This window comes from Anopheles coustani, chromosome 2 (assembly GCF_943734705.1).
Source record: "Anopheles coustani chromosome 2, idAnoCousDA_361_x.2, whole genome shotgun sequence".
In the NCBI taxonomy this organism is placed as follows: domain Eukaryota; kingdom Metazoa; phylum Arthropoda; class Insecta; order Diptera; family Culicidae; genus Anopheles; species Anopheles coustani.
Window position 1 is genome coordinate 29576710 of NC_071289.1, and position 22373 is coordinate 29599082.

Sequence of the window (22373 nt, forward strand, 5' to 3'; positions counted from 1 at the left end):
TGCTGTCTACAGCAAGGACGACCGGGTGCCGTGTCTGTGTGTTCGTGTGCGCCCGGAGTTTAAATGCCCTCCAGGGGGAACGGCAGCGCCATCTCAACGACCATCAGCTGGAATTAGTGCGAACATCAAAACCAAAACCGCAGCATCATCATCATCAACAACATCGTCGCTTTGTCGGTTGCGTGTATTCTTCGCGGAGGTTGGATTGGTGTTTGTTGTTGGTGTGATTTTCGGACTCGTGCGAACACGGCGTTTGTGTTCCGCCACAGGCAGAATTCGTTGAGGCTCTAGGTTTGCACGATTTCATGGTAAAACTTGCTGTATTTAGCGACAAACCAATCAGGATTAAATAGACAGTTAGTAAATGATGGAGTGTACGATTTGGGTTGCGTGAATTTGGCAGGATTCTCGTGCAATATAAGGTGTCAGTGAAGAAAAGTACTGATGGTGTCAAGTGATTATACAAACGAAAGTTCGTAGTAGTACCAACGAATCTTACTGAAAACTTCAAGGATACAATTATTCATCGGAAAACTAGAGAAGGTAAGCAAACACCAATGGTTGATGAGGCAAAGTAATAACCTGCCCATTGTTTCAGACGTGTACATGAATGTAACATGGTTCCTTTCCCAATCACAATAAGAGCAAAAGAAGGATAATGGAAGAGCTTTGACATGTTGCAGGATGGTATATTGAAAGCGCCCTCTGTCGCATTCAATAAGAAACCTGCAGCATCCTTGCCTACTTAACCTTTAAAAGTCTTCCCATGTGCTTTTGAATGCAAAATTTAAACAAGAGTTTCTTTTGTTTTCAATTGTTCAATGAACACTTTTCTAACAACCTTTTCGTACTTTTTGTTTCTAGTTGATGTTCCATGGATCCACCACACAATCCCTTCAACTTCCACCTGGGTCCACCGGCCTCGCACTCGGTGCACGGACATCATCCGGAACAAACTCCTAGCCCACCCCAGAGTGTCCCTGGACGCAGAACACCCCTTGGAACGGTAGGACTCGGAGGGTTCTACGCTCAACCTCACGCGGCCTCTTCAACGCACACGGACGAGAATCGTCCATCTGGTAGTTCCGAAAGGTACGAGTTAGGAAATGTTGCTTGTCATTAGTTGCGATAATTTACTATTATTATTTCTTTTTTTTCTTTTCAGTCCACCACCACACCACCATCCTTCCGTACCGGTCGGGGCGGGTGGGAAGCAAAAGAATCGTCAAGGAAAATCGGTACGACTGAACATTAACGCCCGAGAACGGCGCAGAATGCACGATCTTAACGATGCCCTCGATGAGCTGCGCAGTGTCATTCCCTACGCCCATTCGCCTTCGGTGCGCAAACTGTCCAAGATAGCGACGCTGCTGTTGGCGAAGAACTACATCCTTATGCAAGCGAATGCCTTGGACGAATTGAGACGGTATGATCCAGATAAGCTGCTTTGAACAATCTCTTAATCTGTTTGTGTCACATTTTATTTCAGACTACTAGCATACATTCAAAGTGCAGCTGGAGCTAGCATTCCTACGGTTGACTTACGCACAATGCCTTCGGCGCTGAAGCTTCAACAGCTCCTTCAGGCTCCCCACCAGGAGCCGTCTATCCAGCCGAGTGCGACATCTTCGTCTGCAGGTGCCCCCGGACAACCACCGCCACCTCCACCACCTGCTCCTAGTCAAAATACCTAAATTTGGGGCGCTCCAAAAGCAAAAACCTATGTGTGCCATCTTATCTAGTCACCTCGTGAATTTTTCATGCTGAATGTTTTTTTTTAACTACTAACGTACAATGTTTTAATCCTGTAGTGTGGTTGCAATTTTTCAAATATTCTAGTCATTTCACTTTCCAAGTATCAGTTTTGTGCATTAACCCAGCTCTTCTATCTGTCCGTGTACTTAGCTGCGTACCTTCGTAGGATATAGAAATGATTTGTGAAAGTAAAAATAAAATGGAGTTAAAACTTTAACATAAACCCTTTCTCTTTGTTAAAGAAATTGAAAGTATGAGTAGTAACCACATTGGTTTAATTCTAATTTTCACCTTACTTTTTCAATTTTCTTCTCCTATTAGAACATGTGCTTCGAATTAACGATTCAAATGCATTTTTATTGCACTGCAAGTCCATTTAACTTCAAATACCTTGGCCTAACTGCATTTCTGTCAGTTTGCTGTCTGTCTGTAGACCTTATGCTGTCACTATTTGACCAACGTAGAGGTGGACATATACAATGCATGATACTGGAACTAAGTTCCATGTGTAATGAACTTTTAACAAAAACAAGCACGAAAATCATGAAAATGTGATGATTTAGCAACAAATCAGTGTTTTTTTAAATAATGACTACTTTTACTAGTTTCAAAGAGTGAAAGATAGATAATTTGTATAAAATATGATGGGAAAGTACTGGATCACGCTTGGAATCACTTGTCTATGCATCCTTTAACTCTACAGTGTAAACGCTTCCCTTGCTTGGGGAAATAGCTGTCAAAGATAGTGGTGGAAAAATTAAATCCCTTCATGGATTCGAATCTTTTCCCGAATCTGAATCCCAACTCATTAATGAGCCGCGATGGAATCCCCATCAAATCACAACTCGCTTTTCCGAAATAAAAACGTGCCACACACTTCCAATGTGAGGTTCGCCGCTGTAAGTAGTTCTGTTGATCATGAAAATCTATTCTCCAATTGTTCTTAGCAGGCATTTAAAATCGGGCACAGTTATTTTTTGTATATAACACTGTCTTAAGAAGATTATCAATTTTGAGTGATAGTTTTATTCAGAATCCGCTAAAACTGGGCCGACCCTGGTCTGAACCATTGACACTCCGTGGACTAAATGGGTTTGGTTGGGTAGAACAACTCGGATAATCGACATTCTTCTGTATTTCTTTGTAAAAAATAGGTTCCAGGAATTTTTCTAGAGCCTAACTTGGAAATCTAAAAAAACTCAATCTATGTCCACTATGTGGCTAATTCGGCTAATCATTGTGAGTCGATTCAAATAGATTAGGATCAAGTCAGAATCTAATCAAATCAAGTCTGATTCGAATCCTTATCGAATCAAATCTTTAGAATCCGTCAAATGAGATTCGAATCTTTAGAATCCGTCTAGGGATCGAATCTTCGAATCATCCGAATCCCGATTCTGCCAACACTATTTCAGTGGTCGTTTCCCTACGCACTCGAAAGAAATCCGGTGAAATTTACTGTGGATGCGGACGAACCAAAGGCGCATAACGCATTCCCGATCCTTTTGGGAGCCTTTTAAATCGCACATCGTCTTTCACGAGCGATCCGACAGTCAACATTGTGACAAAAACATCCCGAAACGGTCCCCGCGGACTAGAAGCTGGCCTTCCTAAAACTAGCGGAGTAATGCTATGCGATACACAACGCAGCTTTTTGCGAAGGGTTGTCACTTTTCCAGCATAGGAAATAGTGGAAAGTGTTACTAAAATAGCACGTCGTGAGATAGTGACTATAATTTTCTCCAAAGTGATGACGCAGTGAATTAAGTACAGGCATTCTGGCAAAGGATCTCCTTACCCTTCCCCAGTGTTTCTTAAGGATAGTACCTCCGAGGGAGGCAGTTGAACACATTAGTGTGCTAAAAGGGAAAAGGTCTCAATTCTAAAAGGGAGTAGCAATTCTCAAGTGTAGTCCAGTAAGGAAGTTAAGTGATATTATTGATCATGAAACATTATAAAATGCTCTGCTAGATGCAACCCCAATAATCAAACAGTGTAGAAGAAAAACTTATTTGCTTGTAAGATAACATCCATTTCTTGAGTGTGAACAATAAGCACCTTCAATTTCACGGAACGTAGTTATGCCAAGGAGATGTTTTCCATGGGGGCACCAGGTAAGTTACACCGGAGCACTGTAACCTACAAACGAATACATCGTCTCACCCACTTCCTTTAAATTTCAGCTGCAGAATCCTACGTCGGAGGCGCATCAATAGGATTTCAACCCACGTAAGTTTCCAACCAACTTTCCATCATCCGCCCCGACAGTTGTTGCCAACTGGGAAAATAACTGAACCGAACTGCAACTTACTGAACCGAAAATGTATGAAGTGGGCCAAATATGCCACAGGAAAAGAGTACCGTAGATAAGAGGGTCCACGACAGACGTGCGGTAGCGCCGGTTAGAAAATCGGTCCATGAGCGCCGGGGCTCCAAGACCTGTAGTCTCGTAAGCCCTTGTGAGCAGGCATGACCAACACGGTCGTTAGCCCAAGAAGAAGTAACGTAAAGAGCATATCAGCCAACTCACAGTATCTTTTACGAGTTTGTAAACCCTAGCATGATTTGTTTAAAATATGTAAAAGAACCGAGACATTATCCTTCCTTTATAGGGATACTAGCCACATACACAAAGGGAGAAAAGTCAAGTAAGCTCTACACCAAAGAAGAAGATTATTTTTATATTCCGCCGTATTTTAAACTACTTCCCGTCATATAAGGTTATTAAATAACGTAGAGTAATACTTTCATACAAAATGATAACTGCTCGGAATCACTTTGTTCGAGGATTTAAAAAAAAGTGCGAAGTAGTACTAGATTTAGAAGCTGGCCTTTAATGACTAAAACATAAAAATCATTGTATTTCAATCACAAAACACAAATTTGAATACCAATATTCCTTCAATTCCTTATTCTAAATATAAGCTAAAGATAAAGGAGAAGTCCTTTATCTTTAGCTTCTTAATACTTTGTCTTTAGCTGCTTTGGAAATTAGTATAACATATGTCGTGTAATATCAAAAAGCATTGTTTTATACCTTGTAATATTATATTTTGAAACCACCAGAAGAATCTATTTCTACCTAGTTTATCTTCTGGAAATTGCTTCTCTATGTGAAGACTGGCGTATTATTGCCCATAAAACATTCTATGATTTTAGTCTTATGGTGGAAATTTCCTTTTTCTTGCGAAACAACCTTCTTCGATTATGCTAACCCCTACTTCGACATTACTATACATTAGAACAGGGGTCGGCAAAGTGCGGCCCGCGGGCCAAATCCGGCCCGCCAAATGATTTTATCCGGCCCGTAAGAATATTTTAGTGCTTCATACAAAAAACTCATACCAATTTTTATCGGATTTGCCAGGTTTGTTTTCTTCCCAAAAATGAAGATGAAAATTGTTTAACGAGGTGTTCCTGTTATATGTTTATCGATAACATTTTAAATACTTTATCTTTTCCCACTTTGTATGTAACTTTGTTATTTAGAAAGTTCCTCTCTCCATTACATAGGGTTTGAAAACATTAAAGCATCGTTTAAAATATCCGGCCCGCGCCTTAGGTTTCTCTTAAATCATCTGGCCCTTTTTGGAAAACTTGTGCCGATTCCTGCATTAGATAGTCAGTCTTTTCGTGCCAACTAAGGTTGGTTCTCATTTGGACCACGAGGTTGTGGCACCAATGGGTTGACCCCGTGCTCAAGGGCCAATTTTCTAACTGGCATAACTCCCCGGCTATCCCAGACCACCTATAAATGTTACTTTTTACAATATGAAGCCAGTATTCTGGTTTTGTAAAGTAAATTTTGATTCTCGTGAATTAATAAATGTACTTTCTTGTTGTTTCCGCACCGTATGTTGACATGCTCCGAGTCATGCCCATAATATTTGAACATAACTTAGATGATAATATAGGAGATTTTTTTAAAAGACGGAATGTATTGACTGAGATTTTGTTCCATTGATTCAAAGTGATTCATCGATAATTTGTCAGATTCCAAATATGAATCATCTGGCCATGCTCAAACATGACATCACATTCCCTCTATTCCCAAACATCATATTACCTATACGCCGGACACAGACGTAGAAGAACTTAGTTCAAAATTAGTAATTACACAAATAGGATATACTGCGACACAGTGAAGTCATGTCAATATTTTTATGCTCTATGACAGGGATCGGCAAAGTCAGGGCCGCCAACTGATTTTATCCGGCATCAGAAAATTTTAGTGCTTCATACAAAACACCCATCTCAAATTTTATCAGATTTGTTCACGATGTCAGGTTTGTTTTCTTCCCAAAAATGAAGATTAAAATTGTTGAACAAGGTGTTCCTGTTATATATTGAAACAAATTAAAATTCAACGAAAATAAGATTGAAAATGTTTAAAAAAGTTTAATGATAAAATTTCATATACTTTAACGTTTACCACTTTACCACCCACCGTTTACCACCGCACTTTTAGTTTCCTTTTAACCATCTGGGCCGTTTTAGGAAATATAAACCGAACTCCACTATATGACATTATTTGCAATCCATTTAATACCCGGTGGCATGCAAAGTTTAGCACACATTAATTGGCCAACATCAATGTTAAAACCTTGGCTCATCTTATTCTTTTTTGTTTTTATCGAATACGCCCGTTGTTTAAAAGCTATGTATGTAATGTGTCTAGCATTTGCGAACAGTTTTTGGTTTGGGTCAAAGTTTGATTTGTCAAATACCAACCCAATAAAACCCAGCCTCATTCACAGAACTAACTTTGCCATTTCTGTAATCAACAACTGTCTCTGTGGCGACAGGACGCGTAGGAAAAAGATGGTGTTTGTTGGCATAAAACATAGTTCAACGAATCGTGTTAACATACATTTTCACTAGAGCAATTTCAATGTTTTCCATAATTCCCCGCAGTTTTTTTGGTACATTGTCTGAAACTTATCCAGAAAACTTTATCCTTGTGGTTTGAATTAAACTTTGTACCCAGTATCTGCCAATCGAAAAACACTGTTTCATATTACTTATCGGATAGTAAAAGTTGGGTATCCCTATTGACTATCTTCTTCTTGGCGTAACGACCTCTTGGTCATGCCTGCCCGTTAAGGGCTTACGAGACTTGTTTCCCTGTTGTACGTGGATAGTCACTCCTCTCGTACAGGGGAGGGTCCGGTCTCGGTTGGGATTCGAACCCACGCCGTCGAGGTGGTGAGCCCCGGCGCTCATGGGCCGATTTTCTAACCGGCGCTACCGCTCGGCTGTCGCGGACCCCCATCCCTATTGACTATGAGTATTGTTAAAATTGGACTCTTTACGCAAGGATGTTATTCTCATGTAGAGCATCCATATCAAACCCTAAAAAAGCCCTTTTTGCTATAAGCTTTTCGGGTGTTTATTTAAATTACAGCTCCCTTCGAGTTTCTACAGCGTGACAGGGAATTACAATTTCAATTAAATTTTTAATGATACCCAAGACAAGAGAATGTCTTTTCTTTATGAATCCCTCCCTCGACACTTAATCCTGGAAATATTCGGTTATTCCTCATTAATATTGCTCGATTAGTTTTTCAAATTATAGTATATTCATGAAAAACAGTGTTAAAAAACTTCTTTCGTCGTTGAATAAAATGACTGTATTTCAATGCCATTCCATTTTACATTGAATTCAAATATCTTCTAATCAGAATCATTCTTTCTGGTATAACTTAATTTTTGAATATATTTAAATCTTGAAGATACGTGGGATGAAAACTTCCCGGAAATTATCAATTAAATTAATAATAATTCATTAAAAGGGTTCCAGCATGTTTAATTAAAAAAAGAAATTGGTTTGGCACCACCATCGAAGTAATTAGATTTGATAAAAATGTGTAAAAGTTAGATGAAATATTGCATTTATAATTGGCATTGAACTTAACTTGATTGATAAAGGGTTTTTGGAATTATCTACTAATATTGTCAATTTCATTCTTGATGTTCTTGATCAAAGATAAATCATTTTTTCCATCTAAATATGTATTCTTTCGCTACCAACCTTTTGTACAAAAATACTTTAGCATTGCTATTGCTCATACGTAGTTTAAATATGTTCTGGATTGAAAACAAAAAGAACAAAATTATATTTTACTGTTCTTCACCATATTTTGTGCGACCACGTTACATTGGGTTTTCTATCTAATTGCAAAACTGTGTCTGTTTTAACTTTCTTGGCAAACGCCCAGTATTCATCTATTTTCTTGGTGAACAGCCACAACAAAAAATAATAAAAAATACAGCAGACAAAAAGAACATGCAGAACAAAATATTTAACCTCCAACTGGTGGTGATGATCCAAACGGAAAGCACTGTCGATGATGGAAAAATAAGCTAATGGTTAGTGAAATGAGTGTGAGAATGCTGTCGGAGAGATAGCATTATTCTTTCCCCATCCTTCTTTCAACCCGTTTCGTACTCTTCGGCAAAGCGTTCATGGTTTCTGTAGCTGTCTTTCTAAACTGTACATTTTTCCCATCTCCAATTTAACATCCTTTCCCGTCCGAAACTAATTCGTTTGGTGGTGTGCCTTTCGTCATTTCATTTTTCTATTTCTTCACTTATTGCCTTCAGTTGTACGCCATCGTTGTATTTGTGTCCCGCCGTGCCCATCTCAAATGCATCTTGCATCTTTATATTTTTATTACTACCATGTGTGCCAGGGGGCTGCACTGGTCCGAAATGAGGCAATCTCATTTGCAAAAAGATCGTAAAACATTTTACTTCTACCCCCGAGGTTTGTTGCTCAGCGATTCAATTTTCATTTCCTGTGTACGATCAACATTTTTATCCATTCCTCAAGCGGCAATTAATGAAATAGAAATGAAAATATAAAATGGCAATCGTGGCGTGTGTAAAACATGTGAACATGTTCGATGGTTGGCATAGCAAATAAGTGTTTCGTCAAAACTAATTGCCAATTCGAAGTAAAGACATTAAATGGAAAATTATAATGATATTAGTTAAAAATTTATTAAAGTCATTAGTTTGCTAGGGTAAAAAATCAATCATCAATCCTTATGCAGCGCATGGACGGACGTTAAACCGGCTTTCGTTAAATTTGTTTTCTTCCATTCCTGCAATGAAAGCCAACCACCTGAAAGAAGGTGGAATCAGTTGGAAGATGCATATTTCTTCCTTCTCGAAAGCTATATTTTGCAGCGCATTAAAAAGCGTAGAATTGTAAAGTCTAACCTTTCCATGGAAGTAAGAAAATCTTCCCAGAAGGCTGCAGGGTGAAAAGATCAAAGCGATCTTTTTCGCCCGCTGCAGTTGGCTGGTCTGCACATCGGTGAGTCATTTCTGAGCCGGAGGACCGACCAGCGCATCACTTCGCGAACCGCAAAAACCGATCGCGAAACATCGCCTGCAGAGTGCGATCGTAAAAACCAACCCGCGACCTGAAGCCAATCTCCACCGGCGAAGGTCGATAGGCAAGTTTGAAGAGGAGACAACCGAACGACGTGACAGACACATGGTAGTTCCGGGGGAAGCAGCGGAGAGATGTGCGAGGCTAGGGAAACATGATAGCAGCATTTCACTTCGCCTATCGTTCGGGTTTGAGATCGTTGCTGCAAAAACAAAAATATTTCAATGATTCGCTCTTTAAAGTAGAGTAGTAGTTCCTGTGTATCTACATTTTGATTCATGTTTATTTTGTTTCTCTTCCAAATTGTGAGACACAAATAAAAACATCCCAACCAACAGTGCGTAATGAAATTCGCCACACAGGGACGTTTTCGTTCATCTTCGGGCAGTATTTGTTGTGTTGTCTCCGTTCGGATGCTTCTCTACGGAATCATCCTACCTCTAGGAGGCAGTGAGGCCATCGGTACGCAAATAACAGCAAGGCGTAAGCATGGATGTAGCTGTCTGTGGGGTTAGTACCATCATGGAGGCCCACTGCTAAGACAACGCTTTTCTTAGTAATGCGAAGGAGTAGAATGGGCGGGTGTTCGCATCCTCCGTGAGTGAACCGAGCGCAGATCATGATGATGGTGGGTGGTTTTACTGATCCCATTCGTATGATCGTGTGGGCTACGTGTGGTGTTTGGTGTATGTGTGTGTTGTTTGTATTTTCTCTTGGCTTGGAATAGTATTCATTTCATGGCAAAACCCCTCAATAATTTTAGGAATTTTTCTTTAAGTGTTTATTAAAATTAGAACTATGAAAAGATTAAATTAAAGGTAAATTAAATGGAGTACCATTTTTTTAAAAGTATTGTGAAACAAGTCCACACTCAACGATGCTAGTGCAGTATGCCATCGCGTAGCGGGACCATGTTTTGACTCACGCCATTCACTCACATCAATACGACGCTCCGCGTGAAACTGTTGCTTGCGTGCGTGCATGCATGTGCAAGTGAGCGGTCCGCAGCCCCAAGCCGAACCTATACCATCCGGTTTCGTTCGACCCCGTGGACAACCCTCTCCTGCCAGCCAGTCCCGTCCCTTGAGGGTGGCCACCACACACACGCAACGCTGTAAAAGTAGAGTACGGTACACGAGACACAAACTGCCAGGGGGTGCGTTCCACACAATGGCGTTTCTCGATACCCATCGCAACGGCCATGATTGACCGTGCGACTCCATCGGTTCCGTTTGGGGCGTAGGATTTTGGATTCCCGTGCTGTTGTTGTTGTAGTTGTTGTTGTGCGGGAAGATATTTTTCCGTCGATACACTGTCGTCGCTCAGGCGACGATCGTCGGCGCGGCTTTGGCACTCACTTTCATGCGAATTGCTGCAGACAGAGCACAAGCGGACAGGACATTGGGACACAAAAATAGAACGCCACGTCGAACGGCCCCACACGCGAGGGCGTTGTTGTGCGAAGAAAGGAGTGAGCGGATTTTTGTTACGAACAGTCACAGTGCCTCTGTGTATGGCGCTGTAATGGAGAGGACGTAGTTGTTGCAATGAGTGTTTTTTAATGACACACCGTTGCAGAACAAAAATTCCCCCCCGACACACAGAAGGTGTTAGATAATTTTTTTTTATTGATTGTAATTGATTTTTTTCATTGTATTTCATACTACACGCGCTTGATCACACAAATATGCTTAATTAAAATTCGTTTTTCAAATAGAACAAAGCGTTTCCCCAGCAATGAACAGAAGGAGCCAGATAAATTGTTCAAAAACAAAAGCGGGAACAATCGTTGTTTGTATTTTTTGCACGTCTTTTTGTAGTTTATGGTTTGTTGATTAGTGTAATCTCTATGGTGAACTTAACACATTGCGTTTTGTGGCATTTTTTGTTTATTTGTTTGATTGTTGTCTTCGTAATACAATCGCCTCCACACTTACGCTTACGTGGTGGTTTCATGTTTTGTTCTGTTGAACCTAAACTGTTTATACACGTACGAATATTATATAAAATATTTAAGCATTATTTAATTGAATTTAAATATTTCTTGTCTTATATTATATGACCGATTTTCCCTTGCTATTTATAATAACAAAAACATTTTTCAAATTTATCTTTCGATAACGCTATCGTGAACATGTTTTAAAAAATCCACCGTAACAATAGGCTTATCATATTTTAGCTTGAACACAAGCTTTTTCTTTATGCAACTCTGAACCACTACTACCCTCGTAGCCATTTTCATTTGATACTCAACCAATTGGCAAATCCCCTACCACGAAGGTACAACACCAGCGTCGCCAGTGTAGAGGTTTCTTTGCGATAAAGCTGCTGCTGATTCTACCGGTAAAACAACCCTTATCATCAACCTCTTGGCCCGCTTAGGGGGTGTCCCTCTTTTCGGAACCGCGCTGCTTCCCCGCTGGGTAGTTTGTTGAACAAGCGTCCATCGCGCTGGCGGAAGGAAAACACCCTTATTATATCGGGGACCCCACGGCCTTGGACAGTTTCAATTTGGCCGTTTCTACGCCGTGCTTTCTTCCACTGGATAGGGCTTTCAGGTTGTAAAGCTTTAGCGAAAGCTCACATCAAATGATAGAGCACAAGAGGTTATAGTCGCGAAGAGGGAAGGGGTTGAAGAAATAACAATCGTTGATTCAACAGTGGTTTTCTCTTCAAATATTTCGTCTTCAAAAGTCTTTCGACAAAATGGTGAAAATAATAGGCAAGAAAAGCAGAGAGGGTAGATCCGTTTCTTCCTTCCTTTCCATTTGCCACCTACTCGTTGTTGTTCTTCCTAAAGCCCACTAAACTTCTTCACTCTACTTTTACGAATGCTGTGGCATTGTTTTATGGTGGTTCATGCTCGCACTCCCTTTTCCTTTCTCTCTCCCACTCTCTAACGTTCACATTTAGATGGCCTCTCTTCAGCTCGGGCGTTTCACTCGGACCCGTTTTTCTCGCCAGCGAAAGAATGCTGCCGATAATTTTCATCTCTGGTTTTCCGTTCCCGTCGTCGGAAACTCATTCCGCTTTCTTTCACATTCCTCTTTTTCCTCACAATTACCGTTTCGGGTTCCACACGGTTGTGGGTCGATCTTCTCGGTCGGCGCTGGCAGCACTGGCCCGACACGGAGATCCTTCTTCTAACGCTCGGATAGCGCTAGAGAGAGTAGCCTGTTGAATCACTTTCAAATTCGATGTAGGAAACGAGTAAAAGAAAAAGGTAAATGAAATATGTCAGCATAATCGCGCTCGTTTCCTCAAACGAAGCACTATCTTGCTTTCTCTCGTTTTATACAAAAGCATTGAAGTCAGTTCAAAAAGTCCCACTATTTCGAAAAGCGATACACAGTTGTTGTATAAAAAAGATAAAAATTAGTAGAAACGAATTAGAAAGTAGCGCCCTAGGTACAGCGTCATCTTCACGACGGTTTAGATCCCCGCATGTGGTCACCTTCGTAGATATAGTTGAGACAATGATTTTTTGAAAATTAAATAACCAAGAGCAGTACGAGGTGCCAGGTTTTAATATACCTTCTTCGGTATAGGTTGAAGCATAGCTTTGATGATGGAGATCAACGCGGCCATACGCTCTCATAGATACTTTGGTAAAAGCACCCTGCGTACCCAAGGAGGAGAGAATGATGATGCGAGTGAGTTCCACGTATGTACCGCCCCGTCATTAGAGTTTAGCAATATGAAACTTCGAGGATCGCGGGGGGCTTCCCCCTTTGCAGAGGAAATTTGAACAGTTTTTCATGTTATGTTGATTTTGTTTTGCTGAGCATAACTGATTTAGATGAGGAACAGTGCCGAGAGCTACTTCGCAAAGTGGTGAAGACCGTGGACCACAACAGAAATCAATATAATTTAGAAACAAAATATAATATTGGAGACTTCACGAAACGTATAAATTTTTAAAACAATATAACAAAAGTTAACATGAATGAACAAATTTACAAATTGCAAGAAAATATGCTTCAATTATATAAAACAACAAAATCTTCGAGGAGAAATTAAAATTCCAAAAAACTATGAAAAATTCACATTGAATGTAACATTATCCAACTTTTTTTTCCACTGTTCTTTCATGACCTCATAGAAAACTGTCCATGGAAACATGCCAGTTGGTCGAAAACGAGGCACCACCACCTATATCTAACGGAGCAGCTAGTTATTATGGTTGTGCCTGTTAGCTGCTGGCCCGTTGCGGTTTACCTTTACGGCACTGTTTCACGAGCTCACGACCCCATCCCCCGACTTTCCACCATCGCTTGCTCCTCTTGCTCGTGAGCTTGCGTAATGGACGGCGAAAAGGATACCATCATCGTCATCGCCAGGGCCACTCACGAGTCTCCCCATTCGACGTCGGATATTGCCCGTAGCGAAGGATGTGTCGCTCCCCCTCCCGAACTGCTGGTCGCTTCGAAAGCTCTCTTCCTTGGAGTGTGGACTTAGGTTTGGTGGAGTAACCAACGCACCTTGCTGAGTCGGAAAGAAAAAAGATTCAAATCGATACGAAAAAGCCCCCCCTAGAGGTGCAAAATTTGGGGAACCAAGCAAACGATGCCGAGAGAGAACGAAACCCCGGAGAGCTCGCCGTGAATATCGCATTTCAACACCGCGCGCTTACCCTACAACTGGGGGGCCCTAGCTCGACTGTGTGTGAGTGTGTCGAGATGATGGGATGAAAAAGGGAAAACAAATTGGGGAGCCTTTACTACTATTATTATGCCCAGAGCAGAGCAAACGGGGAGCTTGTCAATGGCGGAGAGCGAGAGAAGCTTGCACTTGGATTTATGGTACACCGTGAACCACAGGCCGCGACATACACATCCACGCTGTGCCGCCTCGAACTCTCGTGGTTCCACGACGGTGCTGCTCTCCGTTGGCAACTCGCTGCTCCACCGCGGATCGCGTAGTGACGACCGCCACCATCCCTCGCGGCGGCCCCCGCCCAGACCCAGCTCGAAAAGTGACGTGAATCGTCGAATGCCGTACGGTGTAACACCACAAACCCCGGAGTCAGTAGTAGTTGTACCGCAAACGAGTGTTGACTGTGTTTTCGCAGCGCGCACAGTGTGTCCCGCAAAGTGGTCCGAGAGCGCGCGCGTTCGGTACGCGAATCAAAACCATCCATCGTATGTACAGCACACGGTACGCCAGTTTCTAACCACCCTGCAACCGGAGTGTTCCGGACGTACGGAAGAAAAACCCTACCTTTGATTCTTCCCGATTCTATTGGTCCTATGTTAAAAACACGATCGTCTAAGATTCTACCGATGGTTTGTGTGTGACCTTGGCTGGCTGCACTCCACTTTCCTCAAAAAACATACGACAGCTCCACCCCAAGATAGGCCACCGGAAGACGATCGATCGGCCGAAACACGTCGGATGCGGGAATATTGATTCCGGATTCCGGACGTGCCACGCCGCTATTCACTCGCAAGATCAAACTTGGCAGGCTTTGGCGGTTGCGATGTAGAGGATTATCTATAGTAGGCTCTGCCGTGTTGCGAAGCAGCGCGTGATGAAAACGAAGGATAATGGTAAAGATTGATTAGGATGTGTGTAGCGAGCGTGTTTTTATTATCCTTCCAGCTCCACGGACAGGCAGGATGGTGTTTCCTTTTTTTTCCCCGTTCAAAAAGTGATTTAAAAAAGCTGCATATCTGGACCACACAAACAACTACCCAGGCTTGTTCTCAAGGTCTTGAGTTTAATTTTATTACCACGGCCGAGAACGGAGAAGCTGTGGATGCATTGATTTTATGACCGGTGAACCCTGCCAGTCATCTTTCCATGCGAGGAAAAACATCAAAATCGGAACAATCGTTATATTGTTCTCTCCGGACATACCACTTCGCTTGGGCTTCTTTCTTGTTTTGCTTCCCGACGGCCGAGGAAAACTTCTCCATGTATCGATAATTTTTCTTCATTTACCATCATGTGCCAACTAGCACCGGGTCGAATTAAAAGTAATATCGAACCTGAATCACAGGATGTGCCTAAGCGACGGAGGTGGAAGCGTACACCCATTCGAGCCGATGATAAGACCGCGAATGAAAACCGAACCGAGCCACACTGCGCCATACGCCGGGTCTGCGCGGTGAAAGTGAGCAAATGGATGGAAAGATAGATTTGTGTGCTGCAAAAATTCGAGTACCCCAATGCCGAGATCACTTCCTCCCATCGTTGCCCAAGAGGGGGGAGACTTATGGGGCATGTCACTAGTTGTTAGCAACTTTTCTATACTGTTTGAGCTACCATTCGTTGAGGAAATTGATGTGCAAACATCCTATTTTTGTTTGAAAGAACCTTTTTTTAACAGCACTGTGTAAAAGAAGCATCCTAAATTAACAGACTAAATTATAACCCACCTTACCTTTCCTGGTACAAATGATTGAATGTAGTAAAAGAAAAACAGTCGTAGACCTCATTGTTTATTCCCTGTACTAATTGGAACAATATTTTGCTCTCATTTTAGATTCTATAAAACCCTCTGCTGGGCTTCGGTGATCGGATGAGAAAAAAGTTCCAACGATTGCAGTAAAAAATAATCAAGTGAACTCCAAACACAAAAGACTAATAGGAGTGGATGTTGGTGTCGTGCAAGTGTTCTCCCTCCTCTCCTAAAACTATGGCATAATCATGCTCCTAATCTCGAAGCAACTTTCGACCGTTTATTTTGCTATTTCACCCGTCGTAAAACCGTTCAATCGTTTAAGTTCATGTGATCGCACGAAGGTGCAAAAGAGGAAACTTGTTCAGCATAAAACAACCGAGTGCTTAGATTTCGCTAAAGAAGTGTCCTTTTGCCGGATCCGCACGCAACTTGTTTCGAATGGTAGAAGAATATTGGTGGTTCCCGGCGATTCTCCTACAACTCGATCGTATCACCACATCCCCGCGCCCTGGGGCACCCACCATCGCACCAAAGTATGCTGAAACCGATCAAAACCTTTCTCACCTATTTGCAGAGAAATGCTAATAGTTCGAATATTTTTGGGTATGTTCTCCGATTTGATTTTAAAGCAGTACTTTGTTCCACTAATGTTTTGTTATCTTTGTTGTAGATTAACACCAACAACATCTACTACGACAATGGGTCCCACGGAGCAGCCCAGGCTAGAGGAACCGATGATGATCGCCAACGAAGATTTGGCGAACGAAAATGGCGACGATCCACTGTACGATCCGCTCGCCCTGGACGACGATTGTCCCGGGGGTGGTGGGCTCACGGTGGAGGACATTAATCCCCACGACGTCAGCACTGGCAGTGAAGCCGACGTTGACGGGGTGGCGAGTGGCAAGATAATACTGGTCGATGTGACCACGCTTACGTCGAACATCATGAACCAATCGGATGAGGTAGAAACGGATGATGATGAAGACGCCGTGGAGCAGGCAGCAAAGGAAGACCTGACAACAAGCGACACGGAGGAGCCCGCTGAACTGCTTACAAACAACAGTTCCTTCAGTGACGAAGCGGGTCGGACGGAAGAGACAAGCCAACTCGTGAGCGATCAATCGAGTGAGTGCGTTGTGCTCGAGGTGGTGGAAGACGATGGGAATGCGATGGAAAGTGATGGCATTCAGGAAACACTGGAATCATCGTCGGTGACCGAAAATGATAGCTTTACAATGGCCAAGGAACAACCGGCTGATGGTAGTGACAAGGATAATGCACTACCGAAAGGCCATACCAGCGCCCCAGATACTCTTGTGTCCGTCGTCTTAAGCCCGGATGTAGATCAACACCAAAAAGATGGAGCGAGTAACAAGCTGCCGGAACAAATACAGGGAGCTCTGCCAAGCGGGGCTGAGGCAGAGGAGGAAGAAGCCAGCGATGGTTCCGATTCCGGGCTAGGATTGGAGCCGTCCCGAAGCGTGAACGCTCCCAGCAACAGTAGTAGCTGTAGTAGTAGTAATAGTAATAGTAATAGTACCAGCAGTAGTAATAGCAGCACCCCACTCGAACCGCAACCGATCAAGAGTAGCCTTAAGCGACGCTCGGAACCGCCGGGAACGACGGGAGAGAGTAGCGCCTCATCATTGGGCCTCGACGACGGAGTAAGCAGAGAAAAACGGCCCAAGAAAGCCATCACGTTCGAAGGCGTAACCGTGTACTACTTTCCGCGCATCCAGGGTTTCGGTTGTGTGCCCTCTCAGGGAGGCTGCACACTGGGAATGGAATTTGAGCACGTGCATTCGAGGTAAGTTTGAAGAGAGATTAATTTTAAACATAGAATAGGCCCTGTCGCATTAAAACCACCGTTGTTAGTCAAATTAGCTTTTGGAAAAATACTCGTTGTTTTTTGCCTTTCACAAGTAATCATTCCTAAACGTATGGTAGCCGTAGCGAAAAAACAGTTAATTTTAAAATTTATACGGATGATGAATTTTTATAGAGAGGGCAAGCACGGTTTTTTTATGAAGAAGGCAAACTTAAAAGCAATTCGCTGCCCTTTTACTTCGAAAACACCCCACCAGCGGTACAGTTACACCCATCAGAGCATCGATAAACTTCGATAATGAATCGATAAATTTCAATTTAGTATTTTTAAACTTTATTAGAAACTGTAAGACTGGAAGACCGATTTGTTTTAGTTATGTTATACGTAATTTGTATCTTTTAAAACAAAAACAAACCAGTTTCGTCTATTATTTTTCGCTTATGAAGTTCAAAAGTACCCTATCGGAGTTTATTGATTTGGCATCGAAGGTTAACGTTGCGCTAATCAAATTTAACAATTATTTTCCAACGTTTAAGGGTTTTTTCATCATTTTTAAGCTTGCTCTACGCATTGAAAAACTGTAAACTAATCTTTCCGACGAAAATAACGGTGTTCAATGATTCTAATGTCTAACATAATAATCTTTCTAGTGCTGTCTAATTTATCTGAGTATTTTGACGCAAAGATGAGAAATAAGTTGTTTAAATTTACTCCAAAAAATCGTCACGCACAATGTACAATATGATGTAACGTGAACTAATTAAAATGGTTTACTTTCCCCCTTTGCAGGCGTCTAACGCTGGCAGAACATTCGTCCGAACAGAGGAAAGTCCACCGGCAGCAGCTGCAGGAATTGAACCCTCGCAGTTCCTCGAGCGACGACACGAGCAGCGAGGAGGAACCGAGCGAGAGCGGTTCGGAAGCTGAAAGCGAATCGTATGGGTTCCTACAACCGGTCACCACCCGGCAGCGGCGTGCCCTACTGAAGGCAGCCGGTGTTCGTAAAATCGATTCTACCGAAAAGGATGAATGTCGGGAGATCAGGACATCGCGCGAGGTCTGCGGTTGCACGTGCCGCGGGTTCTGCGATCCGGCAACGTGTGCATGCAGTTTGGCCGGCATTAAGTGCCAGGTGGACCGACCCAGCTTCCCCTGCGGCTGCACGCAGGAAGGCTGCGGAAATAAGGCCGGTCGGGTGGAGTTCAATCCGGGGCGCGTTCGGACACACTTCATACATACCATCATGAGGCTGAACCTGGAAGGGAAGGCGAGCGAAATGCGTCGACCGCTCGTCGGTGGCAACACGGGAACCGTCAGCAACAGTGTGGTCGACGGTGGAACGTCAGTGGGCGAAACTGGTTACGTTGGAGGAAGTGAGAAAAATTGGTCCAACGGTCCGATTCGATTACAGCAGCCGGGGATGGTTTACGCGGCTGGAATGCTCGGTGTTCCGACGCCCGGTCCTAGTGGCTTAGGAGTAGGTACCGAGGGAGGAGGGTTGGTACCGATGAATCATCATTCCATGTCACCATCGTCGTACCATCAACAACCGTCGATACAAACGCAACATCAATACTTTGGCCCACCACCGGATGAGAGCTACCTGGCCAGTTCGGCATACCATGACTACATGGGAGGCAACGCACAGACCATGCTTCTTGGAGCGGCACCTACTTCCACTTCCGCGATCAACACAACCCCCCAGCACCTTATCGGTGGCCTTATTTCACCTGCTCACACAACGAATCCCGTGGACGTTCATTACGGCTACCGGGATTACTTCGGCGGTTCCTCTTCGGCGCCAACAACTTCAGAGCAGCCTCAGCAGCATTTGCCTCACGGTCAAATATACTACAATTACGCTGGTGGAAGTTCCACCGGGACAAACGATGGAAGCAGCACACTGGACCCTACCTATCGTCATCCGCCGGTGCCAGCAACGACCTCACTGCCACCGATGCACCAAATACCCGGGACAGGCAGTATATCACCTTATCATGCCCAGCAACACACGGTTCCTACCGGTCACGACCGGCAACATCTGGCGGGATATAGTGGCGATGGGGTAGAGGATCTTCCCGCGTCTGCATCAACAGATGCTACTCCTTTGCCCATGTCCACGGTCAGTTCACTCGATACTCCAGATGGTTCACAATATGCCTCTGCAGAGGTACCGTTTCCCTCGTCGAATCGGTCGTTCACTTCCGAGGCAGAACAGACCATTTCCATTAGTGACAGCTCAGCCGAAGGAAACCTTCTCGATAGCAGTGTGGAGGAGATCGGGGACGGAGATGAACCGACGGCAGCTTCCCCATCCCCTGTGATCACCGTCGTCGACGACGAGGATGATGCTGGTGGAAAGCAGTCTCCCCGCGTTTCGGGTGTTGGAAATGACGAAGGTGAAGGGGAATCGGAATCGACCAGTTGCTTCATCGATCTAACTGCACCAGTCGCCGGAAATGCCGAGCGTCTGGAAGCGATTAACGATCTGCTAGCGTCCAGCCGACGTTCCGCATCCCTCGCACCTCGTACGATCGCCGCCGAAGATGACGATGAGCTGCGTGACTTCCGACACTCACCGCTCCCTCCGATGATTTCAATCGATTCCGATGATGAAGACGACGTCCCGAAAGGCGCCGATAGTGACGATGGCGGCGACGCAGACGTTATTGCCGTCGATCGCCCCACAACGAATAGTTCCGACAGCTCGGTCCTGATGGAAAAAAGCGGCCCATTTGTGAACGGCGGTGAAACACTGGCGCACCGAAACGGAACGGAAACCCCGACGCTCATCAACGGTGGTGGCGTCCATCGTTTGGGGGAGGAGCGGGATAAACGACCGCGAGAAACGCTGCTGGTGAGGGCCCGTGCGTCGTACAAAAGTAACATCGCAACAGCACCGACGACGGTGGCGGCAGCGGCGGCGGCGGCGGCGACGGCGGGACTCGAATCGAAACTGGCCAAGACTGATACCATCGGTTCGCCATCGTCCGGTCCGGCATCGCCGGTACCGAGTGAAAATCTGTCCGAAATCATCAAAAACAGCATCGTCGAGACGGCGGTGACGCACTGAAAGTTTTTGTGTTAGGCCGCGTCTTCGGCACACTTTCCAAGTACTGTGGTAAATTTCTTTCATGATTTTTTTTTTTTCGTTTCATGCTAATCGTACATTTATTTAATGTCTCCGGTTTCCGGAGTGGATACGAATCGTTGGGCTGTTGGGAGGTTAGGTTAGTTATGTTCATGTTTTGCTGTCGTTCTTTTGCTAGCCCCTGTTTTTCCTCCACTCCTCCACTAATGTACCGAAAGCTATTATTAAACGGTTCGGTTGAAACTATAACCCAGCTCTTATTTTATAAGGGTTTTTTATTTTCTAATACTGGCAGATCGCTGCTCCACGATCGATTCCGTGTGGGATCATTTCGTGGAGATTCCGGTAGGGATTTTTTCCATCAACATTTTCCGCCTTACCGACTGTTTCGCCACACTGAGCAATGGAAAGATTGCAGGCAAAACTAGCAAAATAGTACACAAAATCATGCGAAACAAGAAACACGTACGACGCAAGGAACGGAGGATATGTCACAATTACTGTAAAGTCATAGTTAGTAGAATTGAAAGGCGAAAGAAGGTGCACGGGAGAGCGGAGGCATTGAATAATGGAAATTGTATCTATAAGCCATTGATGGCAAACTCAAAATCTTTGATCCAAAAGAGAAAGAGGAAAAAAGTTAACCCGCAATTGGAAGATACGCGCCTCGCGGGAATTGTAAATAATTTAACAAGAGAATGCCTGGAAAAACCGAGTATGAAAAGCGTAACAGGAAAGAAAATAATGCCTAAATGTAAGGATAGTCGCACGAACACAACAGTACAGCACAGAGAAATCCTTTTTTCTGGTTCCGGATGGTCATCTCGCGACCTTCCGGAGAAACCACCCTACTTACACTTGCGGAAGGTGGCCCATTGTGTGGGTTTTGCGTGCGATGAGATTTGGAGGCCATCGCTGAGAGAGCCCCGGGACACAAAAGCTGTCGGAACAAAGTGAATGCAGTAAAAGAATGTGTATAATGAACCATAAATTATAAACTAATAAAAGCAAAAATTAGTAAGGAAACATGTAAAAAAGACAAAGGAATATCAATTCTTTACAGTGCTTTCCTGCGAACCACAAGGATAGCAAAGAAAGAAATGATCGTGGTAAAATTTTGGTTTCTTTTTTTGTGTTGTTATTTAAAACAATTTTATTAGATTATTATAATTTGATCAGAAAACTTTTACAAAACGTATGGGAAACGAACTAGAACGTCCATAGTAATGTTATTTAATCCGTAGGTTTAACTGATGCATATCATTTTGTTTTTAAAGGCAATTAATCTTTCAGACATACAAGACTCAATTTGTAAATGTTGAAAGTATTGCTGGTAGAAACAGCACACGTTTTACTTTTTATGTGACTTCTAAAATATCTATATACTGACGGTGGTAAAGTTGTACACAAGCATGATATTTTAGCCAGTAACACATATTTTATAATTAAGTAAATCACTCGATGATCTGTGCGATCTCATCGATCACGTGCCAAACAGATGCTCTCTAGATGTTGGGCAGAAATACCGGAATGGACTCACTTGTCTTGTGGCTCGATTTCTGACGCTAATAAATTCGCAGCCTCAAGTCACCGTGCTTCCTTATCGGAAGGTACTAGATGTATTTATCACAAATGTTGCCTATCACCCGAGAGCGAACACACCGTCCCTTCGACCAACCGGCGATCGCGGTCGGTCGGTATCTTATCCGTTGTTACCTTTCCCTAAATTATTAATGTTCAATTACATCATCAACCCGCGAGAAAGCTTTGGGTGCGATAAGATAAGGCCTTCCAGAGCCGTATACCGTATTGTTTCCGTTTGATTTGCAGTAGGACGCCATCGGATCTGCGTTGCATTAGCGTCACACACAAGGAGTCGTCATCGTTGGCG

At 43.5% G+C, this 22373-nt stretch overlaps 2 protein-coding genes across 2 annotated transcripts; both read left to right on the top strand.

The window, feature by feature from the left end:
- The first annotated feature begins 463 nt into the window (after nt 1-463).
- Nucleotides 464-1961, top strand: LOC131265477 (oligodendrocyte transcription factor 2). The gene is given in 4 exon segments (XM_058267746.1): nt 464-543; nt 865-1197; nt 1199-1426; nt 1490-1961. Coding segments are annotated over 3 exon segments (756 nt in total). The 5' UTR covers nt 464-543; nt 865-874; the 3' UTR covers nt 1695-1961.
- Nucleotides 1962-3169: 1208 nt separating this feature from the next.
- LOC131267622 (uncharacterized) lies at nt 3170-20731 on the top strand. The gene is made up of 5 exons (XM_058270540.1): nt 3170-3869; nt 3939-3984; nt 15642-16163; nt 16231-17370; nt 18181-20731. The coding sequence occupies exons 3-5, from the start codon at nt 16096-16098 to the stop codon at nt 20462-20464; spliced, it is 3492 nt and encodes a 1163-aa protein (XP_058126523.1). The 5' UTR covers nt 3170-3869; nt 3939-3984; nt 15642-16095; the 3' UTR covers nt 20465-20731.
- Nucleotides 20732-22373: the final 1642 nt, after the last annotated feature.

Excerpts from the sequence above, each read along its gene's own strand:
- LOC131267622 (XM_058270540.1), top strand. The coding sequence starts at position 16,096 with ATGCTGAAACCGATCAAAACCTTTCTCACCTATTTGCAGAGAAATGCT. Across the intron at positions 16,164-16,230 it reads AATAGTTCGAATATTTTTGG|ATTAACACCAACAACATCTA; the intron begins GTATGTTCTCCG and ends TCTTTGTTGTAG. Across the intron at positions 17,371-18,180 it reads TTTGAGCACGTGCATTCGAG|GCGTCTAACGCTGGCAGAAC; the intron begins GTAAGTTTGAAG and ends CCCCCTTTGCAG.